Source organism: Chaetodon auriga, chromosome 22 (genome assembly GCF_051107435.1).
Source record: "Chaetodon auriga isolate fChaAug3 chromosome 22, fChaAug3.hap1, whole genome shotgun sequence".
NCBI lineage: Eukaryota > Metazoa > Chordata > Actinopteri > Chaetodontiformes > Chaetodontidae > Chaetodon > Chaetodon auriga.
In genome coordinates, this window is record NC_135095.1 from 18,427,501 (window position 1) to 18,450,000 (window position 22,500).

General features: G+C 47.3%; 1 protein-coding gene across 1 annotated transcript in view; it reads right to left on the bottom strand.

Moving 5' to 3' along the window:
- Positions 1-22,500, bottom strand: part of LOC143314870 (thyrotropin-releasing hormone-degrading ectoenzyme-like) — a 131,450-nt gene that overhangs the window by 28,465 nt on the left and 80,485 nt on the right. The window contains exons 6-10 of the mRNA XM_076722150.1: positions 16,404-16,517; positions 7,615-7,752; positions 6,807-6,872; positions 2,544-2,609; positions 1,766-1,944 (exon numbers count right to left, since the gene is read on the bottom strand). Of these exons, the coding sequence (XP_076578265.1) occupies positions 1,766-1,944; positions 2,544-2,609; positions 6,807-6,872; positions 7,615-7,752; positions 16,404-16,517 (563 nt within the window). The remainder of the gene's footprint in view (positions 1-1,765; positions 1,945-2,543; positions 2,610-6,806; positions 6,873-7,614; positions 7,753-16,403; positions 16,518-22,500) is intronic.

Sequence of the window (22,500 nt, forward strand, 5' to 3'; positions counted from 1 at the left end):
AGCCCGAGGAGGAGCCTGTTCAGGTCAGGGCTCACACTTTAACGTCACAGCAGAGGATTTACCGCCAGCTCCTGAATCCCACAGACAGAACGTCAAAGTGGTGTAAACGCAGCTGTGAGAAATGAGCATGGACGAAGTGTCTGAGCCTCGGTTTCACGCCGCCCAATCACAAGACGCGTGGCGTTAATTAACTGAGTGTTGTTTGGACCTCTGACCTGGACTGAAACTCAGATGTGGAGCTTCGACTGACACAGTCTGACCTCTGCCATCAAACCCGGTGAAAAGCCGCTTATTTAAAGCGTGTTTGTCATCGTTCACATGAAAAGCTCGAGCAGATCTGGAGGGTCGGCGTCGGCGTCCACGGCAGCATCAGCAGCAGTGACTGCTGAGGCTGAACGGAGGCGTGCTTTCCTCCAGGAAGCCGCGCTGCTCTGAGCTGCTGGAGGATTTTCAACAGATCGGACAGACGCTGTTCAGGGACGCTGAAATTTCTCGCTGTATTTTTTAGTATGTGTCTAAAAATTTATGTTTCCCTGCATGTAAATGAAAGAAATACAAAAATAAATAAAACAGGAGTGTAAGTCAACAGCGTGTAACACTGCGGGACGCTGCTGTGCTTCTGAACGGAGCATCAAACAGCAGCCTCTGATTCAATCCGCCGCCGCCGCCGCGTTCAGCCGTGACGACACCTCAGCTGCAAACACAATAAGAGTTTCTTTTTACAAGTGTTGGCGAACGCCCCGGGACCACCGAGTGTGTCTGAACGCACCCCCACGAGACTCGACAAGAGCGGGAGAAAGAGTTCAGCTCCACCTACAACAAACAGCTTTAGTTCATCAGCTGAGGAGACCTCGGGACCGACTCCGAGCAGAGGAGCTCGAGCGAAACACAAAAGAGTCGCCGAAGATGAAAGAAGAGGAGGAGGGAAACAGAAAGCGAGAGGGTCAGAGTGATTGGAAACGCCAGCCACAGCACAAAGACACGACAGAGGAAGAGAGGGAAGGAAAGAAGGGAACAACAGGTAAGAAAGAGGAAAGAGGCTGATGAAGTATTGATGGAGGAGAAAGTGGGTCGATAAAACAGCGAAGAGAATAAACTCCAGACGTGAAGGATGTGAATAAAACATCAAGTGAATCAAATATGAATGAAATATAAATGATGTAAAGGTGGTAAAGAATGTGAGGAAAAACTGGAAAAGTGCTTTTTCAGGACGAAAAAACGGAGGACAAACTTAACTCCAGGTACGAAACAGAGAGATACAGGAGAATCCTTTCAGGAGTGAAAGGGGAGGCGAGGGGTCTGGAGGACGCTGAGTGTCCCCCAGAGACTGATGAGACGTAAAGGTAAAAATCACCCTGAGGACCACAGGAAGCTAAAGTCCCCGTCAGCGTCAAACAACACCACTTAAATTCTCATGAACTTCACTTTGGACTTCAACGACGGCTGCCACTGGTCAATCGACCAATCACAGCCCGAGTTCAACTGTCGTCAGGCCAAAATTTGCCTGGGAAGATTCACCAACAGCAGGCGGGGACAGGAAATAGCTTTGATTGTAAACATACACTGCAGGCGCTACCAGGGCTAGCATGCTAACAACCGCAGTCCACAGTATTAACGAAGCTTCACGGCCTTCATCAATCATCATCACTCTTCAGCTCGAGGCCCAAAAGAGCAAATTTGGTGAGACGGCTCACGAATAAACAAACTGTAGTCACTGGACGTAACTCTGCTTCTACGAGTACGTGTCTCCTGATTTTAGTCTCACCTGTTGTTGTTCCTGACTTCCTGTCCATACAGGAAGTGCTCCTGGCTGACAGTGATGTAATGAGTGGGGAGCTGCTCGGATTGGTTCTTGCTGATGGTAACAACGGGGTAGCCCATTTGTAGAGTCCACCTGTCCATCATCCTTCCGATGTCGATGTCCCGCCCCTCTGAACGCATGGCCTGGGCAAAACAAAACGATGTACGAATAATCAAGCACTAATGAGGATTAACTGACATCAATTATTCAGTGATTAGTTCAATCATTATCTCAGTTAATGTCTGTGATCAATAACTTGGTGAAAGATTAACCAATATTTAGTTCAAAGCCCCTTAATTAGAGAAAAATGATTGACTTTCAGGTAATTGGAGATCTGATTGGCTGGCAGCTAATTAAGGAGCAGTTTCAGTATAACGAACAGCACTAACGAAGATGAATCTAATTAAAGAGTTTTCCAGAAGCTTCCTGTGTGAAGGACAAATAAGAAAACAAGCCTCGGCCGCACCTGTCAGTCATGTTACCATGGCAACTTCCCCAGTCTCTGTCTCAGCTGGGACTTAACGAGCGTCTCTCTGGCCTTCATTAGAGCCGCTTCGTTAAATAATTAACAGCTTCAGACAGGCCGGCTGCTTTTATCCCTCAAGAGCCGAATGTGGAGCAGCTCGAGGTTTAAATCCTCGCTGCAGAACAAGGCGCTAACAGCGCCCTGCCCTGAGGCCTCTGAGCCAGGGAGGACGGCTGGTTGGAAACCCAGACAGGTGAGCGGACAGGTGGGCCTCACCTGAGACAGTTTGCTCCACAGGTCGTCTCTGGCTGCGTTGCTGTACATGTGACTCAGCAGATAATCCTGAAAGACAGAAATCGATCAGTCTGCGGAGCTTACGCGCACCATGTGACAGGAAGTGACATCATCTGGTAAACTGTGGTCGAGCCGCACAGCGTTGAAGGTTATGAACGTGTTGATCACCTGACATCAGCTCTGAACGCTGTTGGTCAGACCACGTTCTGCTTTCTTACTCAGCAGCTCTCACAGAATGACTTCACAGCCTTTAGTCTGAGCTGCTTATTTACAGTGAGCTCGTTCAGTCCCGGGGTTCCAAAGCTGGGGCCGGGCCCCTCCAAGGGTCACCAGATAAACCTGAGAGGTCGTCAGAAGATTAATGGAAAAAAGTTCTCAAACACACATTTCTATTCTTTTTGTTTTTTTTTACTTTTAGCAAAGTTTAAAGGGGAAATCGCTGCTTTATTCTAAGGTGTCAAGAGCCAAAACGACTGGGAAACTGGTTCATTATGGAAAAACGAGTTTTTTAAACTCAGCTGGTATTTTGTAAGTAAAAATAAACGAGAAAAGTAAAGCACAGAATTCCCCTTTGAAACGTCTCAGGAAGCACAAGGACCTCGAAACTGTGCTGAAGTCGAGCACTTGAGTAAATGTACTTAATGTGTTTAATTAGTGAATTAGTTAATGTAATTCCATCACTGCTGCTCTGCCATAACCACTTAATGCTACAGGATGTCAACCCGACCACTAACGGCGCGCTGACGGCCGACGCAGGCCGGACCCGTCACCTGAAAGGAGTGTGAACGAGCCGCGTGCGTCCGCCGCAGGTGGATCCACGGCTGGAACAGTAAGTGACTGAGCGAATGTGTTGCATTGAAAGAGCTTTTAGACGGAAACATTTCAAAGCATCTCAAAGTGTTTAATGTGTGAAAGGAGTCTCAGTGAGATTAAAGGCCTACGAGCTCGTGGCGCCGCCAGTTTAGCGCCTGTGTTGAGTCTGAAGGGCTTTGGGCTCAATCCCAGCTCTCACTTCAAACTCTGAAGTTATATTTTCTAAGCTAATGAACAAGGTGAAGCTCCCAGAGAGGCTCTCCTGGTTCAGAGGGGACTCGGCGGCGTGGCTGCTTGGCTTTTAGCTGTAATTCGTTGGCGACGGTTGCGTCTGGTTTGATCCCCGCCTGCTTCCATCTCGGGGAGGAAAACTCATTCCCGCTGCGGTGGACTGCTTCCTAAAGGCTTCGGGACGTCGGCGGGCTGTTGGGGTTTATGATAAAACAAGAAAAGGCAGGAGAGTGGTACAAGATAACACAGACCACCTCCAGAGAGAGCTGGGGTCTGCTCCTCGCCGATAGAGAGGATTCCTCCGTCAACGTGGCGAGCGTGGAGGTCGATAAGGCCAGAGGGAGCTCTTTATTGGAGCGAGATGATACACGTGATAACAGCTCACAGCCTGTTTGTGTGGTCTGATAGTATGACTCTTCACCTTTACCAAAGCCGACACCGGCGGAGATGAAACGCCCCCCACGCGGCGTCTGATCAGACTCACACGATCCACACGCGTCCTGTGATAAGAAGCATCCTGACGGGGAGCGATCGCGCTGATAACGGCCTCCTGTGACGGCTGAGCCGACAGATTTCAGGCTGTGTGGGTTTCAGCGGCTGACTGACTGCAGAGGTCGAACCTTGACCTCCGTTCTGCATCACATCCAGGACCCTCTGTGACCTCTGACCTCCAGCCGCCAGCTGAGCTCCTCTGGGCTTTGAGACGCCGTTTGTTGGCTCTCATTTATGCCTGTTAGAGTGATTGTTGTGAGGTTCAGGAGTTCAGGTCACGCCGGAGCCGCCGTACATAAAACTAAATGAATAAAGCAGTGATGTGCTGCAGGAGCAGACGCCTCCCTGCTGACTGGTGTTCTTCAGTCAATCAAACTGGTTTTGGTTTATTCATTTTAAAATGGCTTTTATCTGGTTCTGCAGACAAACAACAAAATATTGATGTTTCACGCTGGTCAGCACGTGGTCACATGGTACAACCATCCAGAATGTTTCCCGTCTCCGGTCTGTGATTGGCCAGCTTACAAATGCCTGAATGTTTACCAAAATAAAAGCTGTAGTTTAGTCTGTGAATCCAAAGCTAACGTGAAGAACTTTCTGAGACGCTTTAAGCTAAAACTGAAACTGAAATGAACGTTTCTTTCACTTCAATCCATTTCAGTGCCTTCACGCTTTTAGTTTGGAAAAAATCCTCTTTACAAATCGATGTTATTTTGTATGAAGGGTGTGCAAAAAAAAAAGTCCTGTACGTTCAGAACAAATCGCTGTTCAGTGATTCAACCGGACTGAGTGAAGGAGCAGAAAGAGACAAAGAGCCTCTGAGCAACAGATCGGCTCAGAGAAAACAAATGACTGGACAGCTTCCTGCTTCAGGCGCCTCCAACGACCTGCGCCAGTGTCTGCAGGACTCACTCCGGCCGTGTTACACTGAGGGAACGTTCACTAACGCAAGTCTGAACTGTTTCGTTAAACAACGATTTCAACAAACGTAAGCAAACACGATTATGAGCTTTATGAAGTCTGGTTTGGTTAAATTATTAGCAGCTCCTGTTAAAGCACATCCAGAAAGATGCAGGTGAGAGAGAGAGAGTGTGTGTGTGTGTGTGTGTGTGTGTGTGTGTGTGTGTGTGTGTGTTACAACCCCACACTACCTAACAAGTTTAGTTTCAGTCCTCAGCTGCATTAAAAACATCTTGGGAAAATATTTTCTTCAACAGTTCCCACACACACACGCACGCACGCACGCACGCACGCACGCACGCACGCACGCACGCACGCACGCACGCACGCACGCACGCACGCACGCACTGTATTCTCTGTGTTCTGCTGCTGGATCAGCAGTGTTTTTATATAGAATCTGGTTCTCAGTGTGTTCCAGGTCACTGACAGTTTCTGCAGAAAAATCAGGACAGCGTGTGTGTGTGTGTGTGTGTGTGTGTATGTGTGTGTGTGTGTGTGTGTGTATGTGTGTGTGTGTGTGTGTGTGTGTGTGTGTGTGTGTATGTGTGTGTGTGTGTGTGTGTGTGTGTGTGTGTATGTGTGTGTGTGTGTGTGTATGTGTGTGTGGGTTCATACATATTTCAATGACTGTGTTTAACCCACTTTCGTGTTACATCATATGACATCAGTTTTGGGATAACTGCCAGATGATTTCCTCTGACGTTACGGTTTTACAGGTTTTGTTGCTGTGAAATAAACCAACGGCGTCCGTTTTCAGCTCGCCGCTCTGACGCTCCTGACGCACCAACGCTGAGCGGTGCGAGTCGTCAGAGAGGCCGTCAGCGGCGGCGTACAGCTGGATGATCAATGATGCAGCGCGCTGTCATTAACACCGCCGGTGCTGTTTTCCACGCCGCCGTGTGTTTTAACGACGGCTCTCTTTCAGCCCCCCCACCTCAGATGACTCTCTTTCTCTCTGATTCATGTTTCGGGCCGCGCTGCTCCACCACGGATCAATTTATTGAACTCTGCTTTGAACTCGTCCCTACATAAACCAAAAACATCATCCCACTTCAACTCACGGCTCCTCATTAACCACGAGAGCAGCGTGTCGCACAGCACGAGGAAATTCAATTAAACATCCTCAAACCTCCCAAACCTTCAGCCTTCGGGGGGCGTTCGAGGTGTTGAGGGGGACTTTGGGGGTTTGTAGCCTCATTTCAGTGTGATTTAAAAGGTAAAATAAATAAAACATATTTAAAATAAACCCTGAAGAACAGACACTGGGGCTGTGGTAGCAGCGGTGGGCTTCAACCCTGCCACCAAACATCCACCCTTTCAGCGTCAACCCTGAGCACTTCAAAAGTCAAAAGTTTTCATTTGCTTCCTTCACGGCGGCGGGGGTGGTGGCAGCGGTGCTCGGCTTGAATTCGGGTCACTTCCTGTGGATTGTAATTTTGGCAACGTTTAACAGCAGAAAACAAGAAAACTTCCTCTAAAACGAGCCTGCAGCCAAATCCACTTATTCACTGCCCATATGTACACTCAGTGTGCTCCAAACAGGCAGAGTGAGGCCAAAACATGGCTGAACACACACACACACACACACACACACACACACACACACACACACACACACACACACACACACACACACACACACAGCTGAATCCTGGTGACAAATCATTTTAAAGCCAGCTGTCTCTGCTGTCCTCTGATACAGAATCTTTCTGTATGTACAGCTGCACCTGCGGCACCACGTGAACTTACGTTGAGTCCTTTCTGGAACAGCGTCCGTCCCATCACGTTAGCCAGCATCCGGATTAACGCTGCCCCCTGCGGACGGCACAGAGACGCACACTTTCAAACATAATGACAAGTGAGATCATAACGTGACATTAATGAGTTCATCTCACAGGAGCGGCTGTGATCAGTGGATCAGCTTTCAGAGGCAAAGTGAACCTTTAAGGTGCCGACCAATCAAACGGGAGGAGAGTCCAGCATGGAGGAAGCTGTCATGTCACACAAGATTATTTTATATAATCCCACTCTGCCTGAATGTGAACTGCTCCATGAAAAAGTCAATCATGATTAAAGTTAGCCGCCGAGCTAGCTCAGCCATTTAAAGTTAGCCACCGAGCTAGCTCAGCCATTTAAAGTTAGCCACTGAGCTAGCACAGCCAATTAAAGTTAGCCACCGAGCTAGCTCAGCCATTTAAAGTTAGCCACCGAGCAACACAGAAAATTAAAGTTAGCCACCGAGCTAGCTCAGCCATTTAAAGTTAGCCGCCGAGCTAGCTCAGCCATTTAAAGTTAGCCGCCGAGCAACACAGAAAATTAAAGTTAGCCACCGAGCTAGCTCAGCCATTTAAAGTTAGCCGCCGAGCTACCTCAGCCATTTAAAGTTAGCCGCCGAGCTAGCTCACCAGCTACCAACTGTGGTCAGAATGTGTCAGGCTATCTCGCGTGTTATTTGTTAGCTGTAAACCACAGCAGCTCACCAACTGTTTCATCAGGATTCATTCATTCATTCACGAGGATGAATTAACTCCACCATGGTTCCTTCTTTCTTTCTTACCTTTTTGTAGGCGATCCAATCAAAGACTCGGTCGATGTCCGTCGCCTGCTCCACTTCTTGGGAGATTGGGTGGGAGGAGCTTAGGCCATCCAATAGCATCACCTCGTGGAGGACATCAGTCAGGAAGCGCTGCTTCTCCTGCAAACACACACATTTGTCTTTGTCACTTTCGGGGACATCATTCAGTCTCTGGAGGTTAAGCCTGAACCACGCTGAGTCCAACCAAAGCTTCGGTCTAAATCTAACCATAAAACCAGAGTTTAACAGTGAAAACTGGCATATTTGTCCCCGTACGGTGATTTCTGGAGTCTGGGCTTTGCTTTGGTTTTCTTCCAGCTGAGCTTAGACAGATAAATAAGTAAGTCTGGAAAACAAAGACAGTCAACAAATCGTCATTTAGTGGAACATTTGGTTCAGTAAACAGAGGTTTAGTTTTGTAATTAGTCGGTTAATCTCTGTTTATTGTAATCTTTCTTGTTCATTTCAGTCTTTGTCTTTTCTCCTCTTGTTTCCACTCTTCATTCATTTTTCTTATCACAGTTGCATCCCATACTTTCCCTGTTTCCTTCCTCTCCTTGTTTCCTTCCCTCGTTGTTTTCCTTGTCGTATCTGTGCTCTTCCTCCTCTTCTTCAGTTTCTCTATCTTTCCTGTTCTATTTACTCTCATTTTTCCTCCCTCGTGATTCCGCCTCACTTCTTTTTATGTCCTCTCCTCCTTTCCTCCGTCTTTCCTCTGGTTGTTTTCCTTTGTTTCCTCTCATTACTCCTTTTCCTGTTTTCTCTCCTCTTTTCACCTCCTCTGCCCTCCTGGTTTCGGGGATTTAATACACATCTGCAAACATGTTGAGCTTTGACAAGCTCTGTCTAAATTACCCCTGGGATCAGGCTAAATCCGGAGAAGTGCGGCTCTGTCTAATTCATGGATTACAGTGTTTACTATGGAGATTTGGTTTTAATGAACCTCCGTCTTGTTGAGCAACAGAACTGTTGGCTTATTTAGTTTCAGTCGGTAATGAACAGAATGAACAGGAACTTTTTTTTAATTAACAGTATCTGTTGGGATCTGGCTAATTCTTGGTCCAATGTGGCTCTGCGTAATTCATGGATTAAAGTTGTTTATTAAGTAGATTTGGTTCTAATGAATCTACATCGAGTTAAACAAAAGTTTCTTGAGATATTACGTTTTTAATGAACATTAAAAAGATTTAGATTTCATAGTGTCTGCTGGGATCGGGCTGCTTCCTGGCAGATGTGGCTCTGTCTATGATGGTTTGAATGAAATTTTCATCTTGTTAAACAAAGTAATTTAAAATGTAGTGTGAACTTAAGAATGGACACAAACAGAAACTCTAACTGTTATTCAGCGTTGTGTTTCCTTTGTGCCTGAAGCTAAATGCTAATGTAGCTGTCTAATATCTGGTGTGAGGATGGTGCAGGGAGGTTTAATCTCAGTGAGTGTACAGTAGGAAGATAAAAATAACCTGACTGCTGCGCTCACACAGTCGTCCTCACATTAGCCGTCAGGGTGGTCTGAGGTCTAGATGGGCTGCGATCTAATTAGTTGGGCTGCAAAGGTCTGCTGGAAGTCGCCCACTTGGACACTGTGAGTGTGGATACATCAGCCCTGAACGTCAACAAAGACGATCCCAGCAGATTCATCTCATGCTGGCGAGTGGAAAACCAGCACATGGCACGCAGCAACAATTTGTCATGTTGGGTGTTAAACTTGGACTTCAAGGAGGGACAACCCCGTCGCTCATGTCCAAGGAAACTGCAGCTCTGAGCAGCCCAAATAAATTCACGACGACAACTTTTAAAGCCTCACAACAGGGTGGATTTAGGAGCATTTCAGGAGCTTCGTGACAATCTCTGAAACAGCTGGAAAGTTTTCCTTTGTGCATTGAATTGTGTCCCTGCACATAAAGTTTGCTTTTGTTTTCTGACTTCACAGTAATATCCTGACTGCCACTGAAGCGGCGGCAGAGACCAACGAGAAGACGAGCGCCCAAGCTGTGCAGCACAAAGCTGAGGCAGAGCCTGAGCAGCAGGCAGTGAGCTTGCAGAGATCCAGTGCTGATGGACGGATGCAAGGCGAAGGCAAGCTCCTCCGTGGACGGAGTCTGGAGAGACGTGGCATGATGGGCTCTTTAAGGACGCAGCGTCGGCAGCTCTGATGACCAGGCTAGTTTCCACAGGAAGTTCCATGTCTGAGGGTCGGTTTCACGACACGGTGCAGGTCCTGTGGTTGTCTTTGAGGACGCCAGACGCTATTTTGAGAGCGCTAACATCAAAGAAGTTGCAGCACCACACACCAGGGAACGTTTTGGGTCAGAACATCGGTTCAGTGATCCAAAGCACACCGCTGCTGCAACATCGCAGGGAGTCGACTGGGCGAGGACTCGGCCAGAGTCGCCGGATTTTAACCCCGTCGAGCTCGTTTGGCACTCGATGAAAGACTTCATCTGAAAGGAGGCTAATCCAGGCAAGAGAAAGGAGCTCGTCCAAGCCACTGAGTTCTTCTGGGACCCGAAACTGACCCAAGATTTCTGTAGCAGAGTTATGACGGGCTTATCAGAGGTACAGAGGCCGGCTGTGAAGAACAAAGGAGGCGCAGCGGAGAGCGAGCACAATCAAACAATCCACACACGTTTAGAGCAGGAAGTAATGGGCTTCCTTTTCAAAATGACAGCGTGTGAATGTTGTTTCATCTCGCTTCATACTGTGTCTGCAAATGAAACGCTGCTTGTTAGATTCCTGTGATTCTCCTTTTTCAGCAGCACAACGCTCACTGTGTTCGTCCAGGTCGGCTCTCCATTCAAACGGATATCAGAGGCTTGAAAAGGCGACTGATCTGCTGTGATCAGGCTGACGGGTGCAGAGGAGACCATCAGCTGGCTGTTCGGCTGCTAAATGACCTGCCCAAACACATGCAAACACGAACCCACCGAAGGAGCTCAAACGGATGTTTTTTTACAAAAATAACTTAATTAACCTCATGCATAACATCACTGAACGGACAGGAAGGCGCCACTGATGAAGACTTTTCTGTCGTTGTTTCTCAAAGTTTATCAATTTTCTCTGAACTCAGCAAATCTCAAAATCGCACGATTCTTTCAGGGAGTCTGGGGATACTGCGGTCATAACAGACGTTTATCAGCCTCCAGTATTTCTCTCCAAATCGACTCTCGGCAGTCGGCTCTGTTCATTTTCTAATCTCAACGTTTATCTCAGTTCTTCTGATGGACTGACAGTCAGAACGGCAGCGAACATCATTTCCAGGAACACTTGACTCGTCTGCAGCGACTGTTGCTTGTGTGACAGCATTTGTTCAGCTTGTCGTCCTTGTTCTGAGCTGTAATGTCTAATTCTGCCTCCACCTCCGTCTGAACCGTGAGAGTTAAAATCCTCGTTATCTGTTCACAAACTCGGCCAAAAAGCTGATTCTGATGAAACTCCAGAAGCTCCTCAGTCTGGGAAACACCACTCTGCGGCGTTCTGTGCTTTACGTGTGGATGCGTCTTTGAATGGGGGGGGGGGGCTCCCAGTGGCTGGATAATGACTGGAAACTGGATCTCGGCCGGCTGGGAGCTGCTGACTGACTGGGACTGTAAATTAAACTACATGTCAGACAGACAGTCTGTTCTGAAATGAATCCTTTCTGGGCCGACAGAAGAGGATCTGACTAATTACAGGATGTTTTCTTTGTTTATGCGGGAGCTGGACTGATCCCTCCTCAGAGGAACGGGCTAACTCCTGGGTAAAGACAGACTACTGCTTTGGTAAACACACATAGAGGTAAACATACAGAATCAGAGGACTCAATTACTTAATTAGCTTAATGGCACATTTGGATGAAACCAGAATTACTCGGTGAGAAAAAAAAAATCAGACTAAATGAGACATCAGCTTTAATTAACAGAGACTTTAAGTCACCTGGGGGGGGGGGTCCATCTGGTCATTATGAACCAGATGGACCCACATGTGGAGGGACAGCTAATAGGCCAACAGTCAGTGTAAACACAAACACACACACACACACACACACACGCACACACACACACACACACACACACACACAGATGGAGGGACGGGGCTATGTTCAGGAGCAGCTGCTGAACTTTAAATGTCTCCTCCCTCACGTCCACCTCCTCCCTCCATCAGGACGGCTGATTGGATGACGGACAGCTCTCTCCGGCCGCGTCGAGCCATCGGGAGCTGTGGTGTCGCCTTGAAGGCGTTTCCGCTCGGACAGGTGAGCGTTCAATCATCCGAGGTTTCGTTTGGTTTGTCTTCGGTTTGAGCCTTTTGGTTTCACTCGTTTCAACAGCTCCGGGCCATTTTCCCTTTCCAGCTCACCTCTTTTGTTTTCATTTGCAAGCTTAAGTTCTGAAAAATCAATCCTGCAGTAAATAACTTCATGAACCTGAATCCATCTGGGCTCATGTTGCTTCTCCGTCCCGCAGAAAGCTTGTAACAATTAAATGGACCATTATGAGCAATGCTGCAAATCACTGAGCGTGACCCTTTAAAGGGAGGAGCTGTTGATGTTTTATATTTTAGTTATTGTCGTGAAATCCTCTGAAAACAACAAAACACTGATCCCAGCGTGTCCGTGACTGTAAAAACACCTCACAGACATAAAGTTTCATGGTTAAAAGGTTCGTTCGTTTCCTCAAACAGCGGCTCGCTGTCGTTCTATCAGACAAACAGGAGGAAACAGAGCGTCTGTGGGGACTATTTTCAGCGGCGGAGTGTTTGTGTGTGTGTGTGACTGAGTGTGAATGTGTGTTCATGGAGATCACTGAGGAGTTTTAATGGAGGTCAATGGCTCAGAGGAGGAAGATCAATCAGCTGAGAGACTCAAACACTGAGAAATCTGAACTTCAATGACTAAATGAGATTTAAAGGGTTTCTGCATCTCGATTCTTCGGTCGTTAAAGTTCCCTGATTGAAAAACATTTGTTCCCGTCTGGTCATTTTTCCATGAACGGCTCTCTGCAGACGCTCTTGAACTGTGTCCGTGTCTTCATGAATATTGAGGTCTGGGACACGAATGGACAAACAGCAGGACAGATGATTCTGTCTATGACCAGGTAAAAGCAGGTGAAACCAGCTGACTGCAAACACTTTGAAAGATGGAGGACGGTTTCTTCTTCTTCTTCTTCTTCTTCATTAACCGAGTGTCCATTTCTAAGACGTATTCATGTCACAACTTCAACGTGATAGTTTTAAATGAACTGAATTCATAAATATAAAAAACTTCTTTTAGCAAAAGAGAAACTAGCATGAAACAGTAGACGGACATATTTCTGAGTGGTCCCTGAATGCAGCACACACAGAGTTCTGCAGCCCTGCTTTAACTTAAGTACAAATACCTCAACTGTCCTGAAGCACAGCGGCGAGCAGCCCCCCCCCCCCGTTCTGCCCCGTCAGCGCCTCCTTCCTGCTCTATTGTGTCCATACAAATTAAATATGATGCTCCTTGGTCACAATGGAAAAACACATTGTGTTGGCTTTTGGTAAGTCACATAAAGTTAATTAAAATGTTGGACGACGGCTCAGAAAAAGTCCCATTTTGAGAATTTGTCCTTTGAAAGCCATGTAAACATAATTAGGGAAAGTGAAAATGTGGCCTGTTACTGGACGTGGAGGGGAGGTGAGTTATTATTTCGTACAGAACGTGGGGAGGAATCCCACCGCCGGCGTCGCTAAAGAAATAAATGAGCTGAAGCCCAGAGAGGCTGGATGTCATGTCGCATGGCGAGACGTTCAGACCCAATCTCTTTCAAACCAAGTCTGGTGTGTGCGTGCGTGTGTGTGTGTGTGTGTGTGTGTGTGTGTGTGTGTGTGTGTGTGTTCAGTGTTTCTGACACACGAGGTCGAGCTGCAGCCTTGACTAATAAAGCTGAAAATCACAGATTTTTTCACACGCTCTTTGTGGCCATCAGATGAAGCAAAGGGCAGCTCCTCTTACTTCACCTTTGATTTTCTCTCCAGTGATTCGACATGAAAGTCACAGAAACAGTTTAAAACACAGCACACATACCGGCTGCTCATTAGCCTGCATGTTATTAGCATATTAGCTCTTTATTGGTCATTATAAAGCACCTCTTAATGTCTTATTCTGCGTGAGCACAGTCTAAAACCACCGGCCATTAACAGAGTTTCCCACTGATTATTGATTAGAAGGAAGTTGTTGAACATGGTTGATTAAGTCAAATCATTAAGTCTGTGAACTTAAAGACAGCCATGGATTATTCTTTTTCTAACAAATCTACATGAACTTTCAGGACCAAAGGGAAAACTCTGAGGCTGCTGAACTGCTGGCCGACAGCGTTCTGCTCTTTATGGTTTTGTTTATCGAACCATTTTTCATAATTTAACGTCTTTGTTTGCGCCACTTGTCGCCGTGCGGCCGTAAACATCGCAGCTGTCTCTTTGTGTCGCCATGAGATTGATACGAAATCTTAAATCTGTATTTTAAAGTTACCGTACGTGAACTTGTTGGTCGTGGATCCTGCGTCACAGACGTCATGTGATGCTTCCTGACTGGTCAAGTGATCAATCGATCGATCGATTGGTGGTAACACCGCCGTTCGTTTGCTCTGCTGTGTTTCCTTCTCCTCCTGCAGCGCCGCGTGACTCACCGCTGATGGAAAACGGCTTTTTAAATAAAAAGCTGCATTATGAATAAATGACTTTATCAGCGACGGAGCGCTTTATCATCGCTGTGATTGTTATTGGAGAAACACTTTGTTTCTATTAAAGCGTGCAGCCGTGCAGAACCACATTAACAGGCTTTAAAAATGCCATGTCGCTCAGAAACAGGCTGCGTGTGCGCGCCGGAGATAAGCTGTGTTGGTGTAACGCGTTCTCTGCTGGAAGTAAATCACAATGTAGTTCTGCAGAGGCAAAGCAGGAAGTGTGTGCGTGCTGCAAAGTTCTGCAGCGTTCTCTGTCTGAGAGGTTTGCAGCAAATTTGAGGAAGAATTGGTTTTTAATGTTATTGTTTTGGGCTGACTCACTCTGCATCAATCTGTTTGCTGGCCTGAGCACCTGAGCGGAATGAAGAGGAGACGGCTTCACCTGCTGCAGGTTCGGGCCGAATATGAACTGCAGGAAAACACTTTTAGAAATGGAGGAATCAGATATCGATCCAGGAGAGTGGAGGAAGGTGGAGGAGCTCAGGTGGAGACCTCACAGTCAGGACTTCCTCCTCCTCAAAAGCCCGTTTTAACTTTCTTCTTCTGCACTCGCTGTGCGTCCAAACTTTGTTTGTAGAAGAAGAGAAAGTAGGAAGTGAGCAGCAGACGGATTTAAAGTGGGAATGTTTATTTCAAACATTCTCACTGTTTCATTTGGAGAATTTACTCAAACAATAAAGGATCACTGTTGCCATAAATACTCACAAAGCACCAAACGTGGATTAATCCGCCGCTGAAAATAGTCCCACTGAACAGACTGTTTGTTTGCTGGAGCAGAGACGACAGTGAGCGGCTGTTTAGGAAATGGCTCTGCTTTGAATATGAGGTTATCTGTGAGTGAGCTGTTCTTAAAGGAACCAATGAGCTGCAGGCTGAGAGCAGGTGAGGTCAGGAGGCGCTGAGAGACGGACGGACACGCTGGTCTTCGTCTGCACAGGAGGTTTGTCCACCGGGAGAAAAATAAAGAACACCACCAGCCGGATCATTAAGATTTGATGTCCACAGGTTTGTACTTTTGACTTTGTCTCAGAGACCCTGCAGAGACGTTTCCTCACTCAGCTGTTCGTCTCTCGCTCTGATGGAGACTTTCTGTCTTTGTTAAAAATGATTGAAATGCGTTGTCACAGTTCTTTTCCATTCTAATAGTTTATTTGTGTTTAATCAAACTCATTTTTCTGTTTCCTGTCGTGGCGTTGGCAGAAGGTGTCCGAGGTCCTCTGGATGATCCTCAGACCTGTCAACACTTTCCATTGTCAGTTCATTTCTGCCAAAGTACAAAACACCAATAAAAAGCGTCCACAGAGTGAACGGAGAGACAAAACAAACAGGTTTACGCTTTGATTGAAGACGCAGACTCTTTTCTGTCTGTGCTGCATTCACTGTCTGGAGATTTGTTAAAGTTTCACATTCTTATCTGATCAACTGGAGCCTTGAGCTGCACTTCAGACTCACCTGAACGCATCAGAGGGCAAAGAAAGTTCAACTTTAGGAGTCAGCAGACGAAGGCTCAAAGCATGTCATACACCTGCCGGTCCACTAGAGGACGGCATCAGTGCTGAAGTACCAGCAGGGGGCGATAAAGACGGGAACGTGGGACAAACGATAGACGGAGAGCTTTACTTCCTGTTTGACTCATCAAACAGTCAGAAGCTCTGCAGCCGTCACACAGGAAACGTTTGGTTATTTCACTTCAGGTTCAGCTGAAGAAAACGTTTACGTTCACTGAGTTCAGATAAATGAACGTCTTCAGCGTCTCCACTGAATCCAATGAGAAACAAGTTCTCAAAAAGTGGAAGAGAAATCTAAAAGTTAATTTAAAGGAAAAAAGTTCAAAGTTTGAGAATTAATTCTGAGTTTAAATTAAGTTTTTAGCTTCAAGTAGGTTCAACTAATACAACGTTGGACTTTAGAAAATAATGAATTAAATCTAAAATAAAACAAAAAAGAAAAAAAAATGACAATTTGATTGATGTTATAAGTGAGGTTGCTGAAAAACAACTGGGAAGATTAATGAGCGCAGCAAACATGTGAAAACCTCATTTAGAATTAATTAAAACTTGTGGATTAATTAAAGTTTCTACTCACCATGTTCCACTTCGGGAAGAGGAAGTCGGTGCCGACGTACTCGAAGAAATGAGCGAAACCTTCTTTCAGCCAGACGTCCTCCCACCAGACCGGCGTCACCAGGTCACCGAACCACTGAAAGACGAAGCAGAGACTCACTGATGTGCTTTTCTGTCCCAGAAAATGATGAGGAAGAGTCGAACATGTTAGAGGAAGAAGACAAGACCTGAAAAACAGCCAGAGCACGAACACGGCTAAAACTCAGAGAGCCACAACAAGCGCTGACCGAAGGGCTCAATTAGCCCAGAGTGAGTCCATCTTTGACGGACTTCGTCTCCGCCTGATGACGCCAAGGCGGCCGTGGACGGCCGAGGTTCAGTCCTGGCCCACGTGGAGCAGCAGGCCTCGTCCATCGTCCTTATTCTCCTTTACTGTATTCATCATATGTTTACATGTATGTTTAACCTGCTGCTGCTGCAAAAGAATGTCCCACATTGGGATCAATAAAGTCAAGTTTAAGTCTAAGTTTAAGTCTAAGTCTAAGGTCTGGTTCTTGAGTTACCACCCGACTGAGCAGCGAGTCTTCTCTCAGCGTAAAGCAGCAAAGTGTAACAAAGGCAGAGCACGTAATGAATCGACTGTAGACTGAAGTGTGCTGATAGTGAAACGCACGGCCACAGGAGTAATACATGTGGGCCCGGGCTGTTTCCTGGCAACACAGCTTGAATGGAACCAGGGTAACGTCTGGGAACAAATGTGCGTCTCTGCCAGCTTTGTCTCTGAGTCTGAACGCTCCTTCAAACCTTCAGCGGCACCGTGGACGGCTGACGACCTCAACCAGAAGTTTACCTCTAAATTCACTTCAAACCATCATTAAAGCCTCCGTGTGCAGCGAAATATCACACACACTGCCTTTCCACACCTCAGCACTGTGTGTGTGTGTGTTTGTGTGTGTGTGTGTGTGTGTGTGCACATTTGGCAGGCTTCAGTGTTTCTGCAGTAAATCGTCCTTCAAGCGATCAAAGTCTGGATGGTAAAGTGAGGCTGTGCATATTTGTGTGCGTGTGTGTGTGTGTGTGTGTGTGTGTGTGTGTGTGTGTGTGTGAGTCCTGTTTGGATCATTCTGCCCTGCAGTTGAAACAAGTCAAGTTTAATAATGTAGCCTGAAGTCACATGTGTGTCCGTATGAAGCGACCTCGATCCTCAGACCAACAGCGATGGCGGCCTTTGTGCAGTCGGAGTTGCAGGAGCTAACCTGGGACTGATACTGTCCGCGGGGCAAGCCAGGGCTCCCACAATGCATCAGGAACGGATGACCTGAGGCCAGATGCATAAAAGTCGTGAGGATTTATAAAGCTGGTTGTGTTTCGGTCGCAGTGGAGCTCGACACTCATTTACACTCCCACAGTTCACCGTGAACGGACGCAGAACGCCCGCAGACATCCGCCTCCATCAGTGCTCCATTCATCCATTTATGAGGTCTGTCGATGAGAAGCGCAGCAGAGGTGCAGCTTCACCGACGGCGGTGCGTCAGAGAGGCAGAGCAGCTGTGGCCAATCACAGCGTCCGTAAACAGACACCATGCTTTACTTCAGCTGACGTTCGTCATCCAGGATAATTAAACACACCTTTACATCCTGATGATCAACAATCGACTCTGTGACCACGCAGCGAAGCACACAAACCTCTCCCACTTTCTCTGCAGCAGCTCGCGCCTGCGTCCGGGCAGGGATTCAAACCGAGCACCCTGTGGGAGCTGGCAGGCTGCTCAGCTGCTGCCCGGCTCAACAGGTTCAGCTCCCTGAGGCAGAGCGGCGGTCACACTCGAGACCGCCGCAGCTGATGGAAATGGAAGTGCTGCCAGGTGAAGCTGAGGAGGCGTGTGAGGTCAAAGAGCTGAAATATGAAAAGCAGTTTGTCTGCGAAGCTGCAGAAGTCATTTTAAAACCTTAAAACAAAGACATCTTTGTCCAGAAGGCTCTGTTTACTTTGGTTCAGGGCAGACGGAGTGATTGTGAAGCTCTCAGAACTGGACAAACAGAAAGGCTCCAGCCTGGTGCCCGCGGGGTTCGGACTCGCAAAGCAAACCAAGACATTTCTTTACCTGCATCACAGAAAATGGAGATGCTGAAAAAACACGACCCTCGCGAGCGTCAGCGGGGTCAAATAAAGATCCTCGTGTTTGCCAGGACATCTAATCAAAATGGAGTCACTTCTCCGGGGAAAAACACCTGCAGGACGTCTGGGTGAAGGACAGCAGGCGGACCAAAGCGACCTACGTCCACACCGAACAGACGGGGAGGAGGTCGAGGCGGATGAGCGCTTCAAATCACATCAGACGTTAGCACCGGAGGTCGCTGCTCACTTCCTGTTTCCAACAGTCAGCGTTGTTTTTAAAGCACCCCGATCATCCCAGAACCTGAACCACCTGTCCCCCAAGACGCCACCATCCCGCCAACCAAACACCAAGAGAACCTGCTGAGGTCGAAAAGGACAAAACCTCAGGATCCGTCTTCTAGGACTGAGACGAAGAACGTGTTGTGTGCAGAATCGACCAGATGAACGTCAATATTACAGCATGGAAAATAAGAATAACACTACGAGACTGTAAATGTATGTGAAGGAGGAAGATGAGGGAGGTCAGAGCGTCAAGCTAAATATCAATGCCGCACAAATCATTCCCATAACAATCCACTCAGCCGGCTGAAGAAGAGGCTTAATTAGCCGTACTTCAGGCGTCCTTTTCAAAATAAGAGCAGCATTCAACAGATGGAAGCTGAAGGTCATCCCCACATTACGGCTAAATGTCGAACATCAGTGCTCCCCCGCTTCGAGCCGCTGATACAACTCAGCCAAACCGTTGCATAGGACGGATTCTCCTCTGTGCCGCCGCGCAGCAGCAACCTCAGGTCAGCAGTATAAAGACAGTCACACGCTGTAACCGCTCAGACGCATTCAAAGCCGTGAATGTGATGAAATAACAGAGGATCAAATGAGTCTGTGACCCCGAAGAAGAGCAGGAGATAAAAACCACTGAACGCAGAATGAAACCTACATCGGCACTGTATGGTATTTATTACGTACGTGGCATTTTCCCGTTAAAGGTTTGTGTTTAATTATTGAGCCTTGTGATCAAAGCACGGCCTCCGCTCTGCAGTCAGATCAGCGTTCAGCTCTTTGATTTTCTTCTCCATCAGACAAACTGCTGCCGAGCTCCTCTTTCATTGCACATGACAGTTTACATTTGATTCTTGTTCTGGTGCTTTGAAAGGATTCTAGCCTTTATCCTGCCGGCTCTTAATGTTAGAAGTGGGTCAGTTTGCATCGAATCGGCTTCATGCTGGTGCAGCTTGTTCCAGCCTCCTCCTTACAAATAGAAAACAGAACTAACTCTGCGCTTTGAGTTTCACAGTGACAGAAGGAAGAAGGAATCCTCTATAGTCTCTACTGCTTCTCTAATAATTAAAAATGATGACTTCTGTAGTTTAAACAACACACTCCTCCTCGCTTGTCTTCATTAGCTGCTCTGTCGTCTCTCATCCTGTTTCAGCCTCATTAAGACAAAGAAAAAAGCCTCCAGTGAAGCGGCCATTTCTGCAGGGGAAGCTGACGCGGGTTGCTATGGAAAGGAAACGATGCTGAACCGAAAGACTGCTGAGGCGGAGGATTCCAGGAAGGAGGAGGACGAAGGATGATGAGTCAGAAAAGACAACTTTTACCTGACAGCACACACACACACACGCACACACACACACGTTCTGCTCACTCTGAATCTGATGCAGCGACACGTTTCACAGACTGAAAGATGTGGAACGCTCCAAAAACACCTGTTTGGAACATTCCACAGGTGAACAGGCTGATTGGTAACAGGTGAGAGGATCACGATTGGGTATGAAAGGAGCGAGTTCACCACTTTGTGAACACATGAAGGATGAAGGAGATGAACACATGGACTCAGGGACAGCAGGTAAATGAACCTGGTTACTGTGATGTCAGCACTGATGGCGGGAGTCTAACAGAGGACTTAGAAATGCTTCCTAAACGTCTGAACAAAGACTCGAGGAGGTCGAGCCTGCACACCTCGCTCCCCCACTTCAACAGCCTCCACCAATCAGAGCGCCCGGGAGCCTGAACGTAACCCAGGGAAATATCAAGGATGTGTTTCCTTTTCTGTTTGCTTTACCCCCCAAGTGCTCAGAGAGCGTTTAATGCAGCTGAAGTGGCAGCTTGTTACACACAGATCAGTATGTGCGGCAGCAGCTTTTCCGGGGCCTTGCTCCAGGGATCCTCCGGGGACTGGATTCTGGTACGACAACAGAGAGTGCAGGGGAGCCACGCACAGCGGTGTAATGGACTACTTCTTATTTTTAGAATTACATTACAGCTGCTGGCGAGCTGAAAATAAGTTTCAAACTAATTATGCAGTGACGCACTGAATTAAAACTAGATGAAAAAGCAGAGAAGACAAACCTGCTTTCTCTCCTCGGTTTGTTTCGACACCAGCACCTTCATCCTTTCATTCACCGCTCCGTCTCTCTGTCCGTCTCTCTGTCTGTCTCTCTGTCCTCTCTCCCACAACAAAGCAGATCTGTGCCTTTGATCATCCTCCTCTTCCTCTCCTCCCTCCGTCTGACCCTCGCTGATAAATATTCATCCCTCTCTCCTCAGCAGAGGGACTGAATCTGATTTTCACTTTCTGTTTGGATGGAGCTCCTCGCACCTCGACGACAGCCAACACAAAATGAGTCTTGGTTGTCATTTGGCACAAACTCTGTTTACATCTTCACATCTGTGAAACTACGACGACGTTCAGTCCTTCCTGGCTGAGTCTGAAATGAACAGCAGTCTCAATAAACACTCAGACCTCATGCTTAATTAATCTTTGTGCGACTGTCAGGTTGGGATTTTAAAGTGGCCACTGGCCAGATGAAGGTTTGTTTTGCAACTTGATTTTGGATTAGAGCCGCTGCTGCGGAGCTATAGATCACCAGAACCTGGAATTAAACCCTGACTTCGTTTGGACCATTTAGAACTGGGATAAGAAACTCGGAACATCTGGACCAGTTGGACCCAGAATAAAACCATGTTGCATCTGAAATAAAAGGACTTGTTGGTGGAGTTCTGGACCAGTTCACTGAGGCCTTGCTTCAGACTTTTAGGCCAGTTGGACCAGGAATAAGAACCAGGGACAAGAAACTCTCCACATACCTTTGTACCAGCTGGATCAGCCTGCAGGACTCTGGACCTTATGGACTTCACAGAAGACTCTCTGGGCAGTTGGACCGGAGCCAAGTACCACACTGCATTGGAACTACTTGGACCAGGGATAAGACCCTGTCTAAAGAGTCATGCTGGGAGCTACAGACCTGGGATAAGAGCCTGACTACACACCTCTTGTCCTGTGGATCCAGGATAAGAAGCCCTCTGCATCTGGATGAGTTGGATTCAGGTGCAGATTTCAGACCACTTCAAGTTTTCCCTGCTGCATCTGGACCAGATGGACCTGGGATTAGACCGTTTCCGGACTGAGAAGGTTGTTGTTGCTTGTTAGGTTTTGGACCAGTTAGATCCAGACTGAGAGGCTTGTTGAAGAATTTCAGACAAGCTGGATTCGGGCTAAGAACTTCAGCATATCTGGACCAGTTGGATCTGGGATAAAAGGCTGCCTGCAGAGCTTTTGGATCCACACCGAGAGGCATCAAACAGAGTTCTGGACCGGGCTAAGAGAATGGCAGTGGAGCTCTGGGCTGTTTGGACACGCGCTAAGAGCCTCATGGGATCTAGACCAGCTGAACCCTGGACAGTACAAATGGAAAGAGACAGCATTGATGAGCGGCTCTCTGGGGCTTTGGGCTGAATTCCAGTCAGATTCTTTCAGTGATTGTCTGCAGAAAACAACACGACTGCAAACGAAGCTCAACGCTGACAGAATCCGTCAGGTCTGACTGTCAAACCTAATTATCCACCCAGGTCTCATTTTAAAATATCAGGCTCTGGTAATGCTGCTGAGAGTGCACATTAGTTTGGAAAGTCTCCTCTTTTGGTGCGTTCACATGCAGGCGAGAAGCTCTGACATCTGAGCGTCGGCTTCAGCTGCCTGCTGCCGGTAACGTCAGCA